This window comes from Penaeus japonicus, unplaced genomic scaffold (assembly GCF_977035675.1).
Source record: "Penaeus japonicus unplaced genomic scaffold, GWHDUDI00000001_assembly GWHDUDI00000017, whole genome shotgun sequence".
Classification (NCBI taxonomy): Eukaryota; Metazoa; Arthropoda; class Malacostraca; order Decapoda; family Penaeidae; genus Penaeus; species Penaeus japonicus.
In genome coordinates, this window is record NW_028234419.1 from 29,346,203 (window position 1) to 29,351,202 (window position 5,000).

Consider the following 5,000-nt stretch of genomic DNA (forward strand, 5'->3'; position numbering starts at 1 on the left):
GACAACTGAACCTGTGGCTTCATAACTATGATCCTCAGGTGTGAAGTGAGAGACAACATTAGAAACCCTTTGTGGCGTCTTAACAGATACAGTGCGAGACAGAGATAACTTTGAAGCAGAAGAACCTGCTGCTGAGGCAGATGCAGGGATAGGCTGAGCAGGAACAGGTGCTGCTACCTGTTGAACACGAGCAGCGGAGGTTGATGATGTCTTTCTTGCCTGTGAGGATCCAGAGGCTTGGTTAATGACAACTGAACCAGTGGCCTCATATCGGTGGTCAGCAGGTAAAAAGTGAGAGATAACGCTAGATGCTCTTTCTGGTGTTTTGACAGAGACAGTACGAGTAAGAGAGAGGTTGGAAGCTGATGAGCCTGAAGTAGATGAAGCTCTTGCAGGAGTAGGAGCAGCAGGGACAGATCGAACTGGAGCTGGAACTGGAACAGCTACTTTTTGGACACGACCAGCAGATGCTGATGATGAAGTCCTTCTAGCTTGTGATGATCCAGAAGCCTGGTTGATGACAACTGATCCTGTGGCTTCATAACGGTGGTCTGCTGGTGTGAAGTGAGAGATGACACTAGATGCTCTTTCGGGAGTCTTGACAGACACAGTGCGAGACAAAGAGAGCTTTGAGGCAGAGGCTGCTGCAGCCCGTGCAGGGGCGGGAGCGGGAGCAGGTACAGGACGAGCAGGAGCAGGTTGAACTGGAGCAGGAGCAGGTGCTGCTACCTTCTGGACACGAGCAGCAGATGATGATGACTTGGTTGCTCGTGATGATCCTGAGTCCTGGTTGATGACAACGGATCCAGTGGCTTCATAACGGTGGTCTGCTGGAGTGAAGTGAGAGATTACACCAGAAACTCGCTCAGGTGTCTTGACTGAGACAGTGCGCGTAAGAGAGAGTTTAGATGCTCCAGAAGCTGCCGTTGAGGCAGCCTGTGCAGGGGCAGGGGCAGGAGCACGACGAGCAGGAGCAGGAGCACGACGAGCAGGAGCAGGAGCAGGTGCTGCTACCTTCTGGACACGACCAGCAGATGCTGATGATGAAGTCCTTCTAGCTTGTGATGATCCAGAAGCCTGGTTGATGACAACAGATCCAGTGGCTTCATAACGGTGGTCTGCAGGTGTGAAGTGAGAGATAACATTAGATACTCGTTCGGGAGTCTTCACTGAGACAGTGCGAGACAAAGCGAGGTTAGAGGCAGAGGCTGCTGCAGCCCGTGCAGGGGCGGGAGCGGGTGCGGGTGCAGGACGAGCAGGAGCAGGTTGAACTGGAGCAGGAGCAGGTGCTGCTACCTTCTGGACACGAGCAGCAGAAGATGATGTCTTGGTTGCTCGTGATGATCCTGAGGCCTGGTTGATGACAACGGATCCAGTGGCTTCATAACGGTGGTCTGCTGGTGTGAAGTGAGAGATTACACCAGAAACTCGCTCAGGTGTCTTGACTGAGACAGTGCGCGTAAGAGAGAGTTTAGATGCTCCAGAAGCTGCCGTTGAGGCAGCCTGTGCAGGGGCAGGGGCAGGAGCACGACGAGCGGGAGCAGGTTGAACTGGAGCAGGAGCAGGTGCTGCTACCTTCTGGACACGAGCAGCAGAGGAGGTCCTTGTTGCTTGTGATGATCCAGAAGCCTGGTTGATGACAACTGATCCTGTGGCTTCATAACGGTGGTCTGCTGGTGTGAAGTGAGAGATGACATTAGATGCTCTTTCGGGAGTCTTGACAGACACAGTGCGAGACAAAGAGAGCTTTGAGGCAGAGGCTGCTGCAGCCCGTGCAGGGGCGGGAGCGGGAGCAGGTACAGGACGAGCAGGAGCAGGTTGAACTGGAGCAGGAGCAGGTGCTGCTACCTTCTGGACACGAGCAGCAGAGGAGGTCCTTGTTGCTTGTGATGATCCAGAAGCCTGGTTGATGACAACTGATCCTGTGGCTTCATAACGGTGGTCTGCAGGTGTGAAGTGAGAGATGACACTAGAGACTCGTTCCGGAGTCTTGACAGACACAGTGCGAGACAAAGCGAGCTTAGAGGCAGAGGAAGTAGCAGCTGATACCGTCCGTGCAGGAGCAGGTTGAACAGGAGCAGGAGCAGGTCGAACTGGAGCAGGAGCAGGTGGTGCTACCTTTTGCACACGAGCAGCAGAGGATGATGCGCGTGATGATCCAGAAGACTGATTGATGACAACAGATCCAGTGGCTTCATAACGGTGGTCAGCAGGCGTGAAGTGAGAGATAACATTAGAGGCTCTTACTGGAGTCTTGACAGAGACAGTGCGGGATAGAGAGAGTTTAGCGGCTGGCGAGGATGATGGTGCTACAGGGGCTGGTGGAGGAGAAGCAACAAAACGTGGTGCTGCCGGAGCAGGTACTGGTGCAGGTAGTGATCTTGCAGGGGCAGAAGAACCTGTGTTAATCAGAACGCTTCCAGTGGCTTCATAACGGTGGTCAGCGGGGGTGAAGTGAGATATAACACTTGAAACTCTTTCAGGTGTTTTTACGCTCACAGTGCGTGCAATGGACGCCGGGCTTTTGCGTGCAGGGGCGGCCGGAGCTTTGGCAGCAGGTGCACTAACAGCTGCAGGGGGGGCAGGTCTAGCGGATGGAGGGTCTTTTCTGATGTTGACAGATCCCGTGGCTTCGTATCTGTGATCGGCAGGCAGGAAGTGCGAGATAACACTGGATTTCCTCTCAGGGGTCTTTACGGAGACTGAACGACTCAAGACCTAATGATGAAGAGAAAGAAAAGGATATGCGTATTGATTTATCTACGATTCATACTGATAAAAGACAAATTTCCTGTTATATAGAGGGAATGTCTTCTTCCGAACACCACAAAAATTATTACACATGGCATTTATGGCCCCCTTTCTTATTTTAAAAGACCAACATACCTGAGTAGCGCTGTCTTCCCCGGATGTGGATGAATATGGTAGCTTAGCCCCCAAGAGGCACGTAGCCAGGCTCAGCACCACCAGGACCTGCAGAAGGGAAGAAGAGTTGAATTATCAAATTGATCACTTTGAAGCTTCTTTTTTGTAGTGGGTATTTATTGTGTATGTCAGGAAAACTGCATGATCCTATGAACCGATATTATAGTAATTACGTTTATACACAGTATGATGAGTAATTTTGCTGGATATATAATTACTAGAATCACTTTTTTTTTTCCTTCTTCACCCCCCCCCCTCCCCACACACACACACACACACCGCCATCGGCCACAGTTTCACCTTTTCCATCTAACATGGCGTGATGCTGCACGACATTCGTTTTCCAACTACCAAAACGGCATTAACGAGAACGAGTCTGAAAGTTTTCCTTTATTTTATTCTTCTTCTTTCCATGCCGTGGCATAAGTGCACTTCAATTGAAGGAGATTTCGCAATATGAGGTTTTCAGAAATAATCTTTCGTGCTGCATCATTGGGTTTTCGCTGAAGGAGACACAAAGCAAGTGAAATACTGCCGCTGTTTTTTTTATAGCTTTTAGTGGTACTGATTCTGTGATGATGTAAGTCGTAAGAATAATAATGACGATGGTGTTGATAATAATAATTATGAGGATAATAAAAATTATAATGAATAATAATGATAGTGATAATAACAATAATGATGATAAATATATGATAACAATTATATGGATGATAACAACGACTTTAATAGCAGTAATATAGCAGTAAAACAATAATTGATAATAATAATAGTGATAATAATATTAGTGGTATTACTAATAATAATGATAATACTGATGATAATGATATCAATAAGAGCAAACAGCAACGACAAAATACTATTTAATGACAACGTAATGATAATTAAAAAGACAAGAATTTTAATACTCGTTCCTGAAAACATGCATTTTCTTGTGTTATTATTATTAACTGGGGATTATACTTTCATTGCCAGATGCGTTTAATGTTCAATGTTTAGTGTTTAATGTTCACATGTTTTCCTAGACTTAACGATAATGTTTTTCTAATGCTAAGCGTTTTCTCGGCGAAAGTGTCTCCCCGTAAGGAGAACGTTTAAAAAAAATAAAATTCTTTTCAAAGAAGATTCGTAATGAATGAATGACGGGGAAAAAAAGGCCATGAATCATTGATATGCAATACGTACTATTTCCTTTCTCATGGAGAAATAAATTTTCTTGTTATTGAATACGTAAAGCATTTCCTGCTGAAAAGTAATAATAAAAGTTTATGGCATGTCCAGACCGCCCGTTTCCCGGCAGCGCCATCTTATGGTATGAGTGACTCGTCGGAGAAGTTAATGAACGGAATCAAGGGATATGTTATTAGATGTGCGGCTATAGTGAGTAAAGTGAGTCATAACATTGAGTATATGAATATCGTGCGCATTGGAGTAACAAGGGAAGACGGGTTAAAGAGAGAGAGAGAAAAAAAAAAAAGGATCTGTGAGTTACACATTTATGTATTGCTAAAAAAAAAAAGAAATGGAAACTTACCCTGAACCCAATGAAATAATCGATCTCAATCAATAATCTCATTAACGGTGTTTATGCACATTGTCGTTTGTCTCATGGGCGACTTATTGAAAAACAACGAATATTGATATCGACTGCTGTTAATATTCCTTTACCATGATTTTACAAAACCGCCATTACGCGCTAGTTCAACTTTCGGAAATTAAGCGAGCATATTCCTGTGTTAATGAATATACTCACTTAAGTAAATAATACCGTCTTTCCTTTAACTCAAAATGAACGCAGAGAGGGTCACATGTTCATATGAACCAGATAAGTCACGGTGATGAATCTGGCAACTGTAAGGAGGTAGCAACAGGCATCCAAAATGTGTAAGGATATTTGCTACGCCCTGCATTGACGTGGCGACGCTCGCTGAGGGGGGGAATGTGAGCTTGCCGTGGCTGCCCCTCCTGATATAACGACGCCCAAAGTGATCTTTATGTAAACACGAACAGATCAACGATAACCCGCTTCACCGTTTTTTTTGCTTAGACGAATGATAGAGTACAAGTGAAAGGTA

General features: G+C 45.9%; 1 protein-coding gene across 2 annotated transcripts in view; it reads right to left on the minus strand.

The window, feature by feature from the left end:
* The window catches only part of LOC122251208 (uncharacterized), a 30,410-nt gene that overhangs the window by 6,281 nt on the left and 19,129 nt on the right, over positions 1–5,000 (minus strand). For both annotated transcript variants that reach the window (XM_043012929.2, XM_043012928.2), the window contains exons 2-3: positions 2,887–2,973; positions 1–2,718 (exon numbers count right to left, since the gene is read on the minus strand). The exon at positions 1–2,718 is cut by the window's left edge and continues 603 nt beyond it. In XM_043012929.2, the coding sequence (XP_042868863.2) occupies positions 1–2,718; positions 2,887–2,973 (2,805 nt within the window). The remainder of the gene's footprint in view (positions 2,719–2,886; positions 2,974–5,000) is intronic.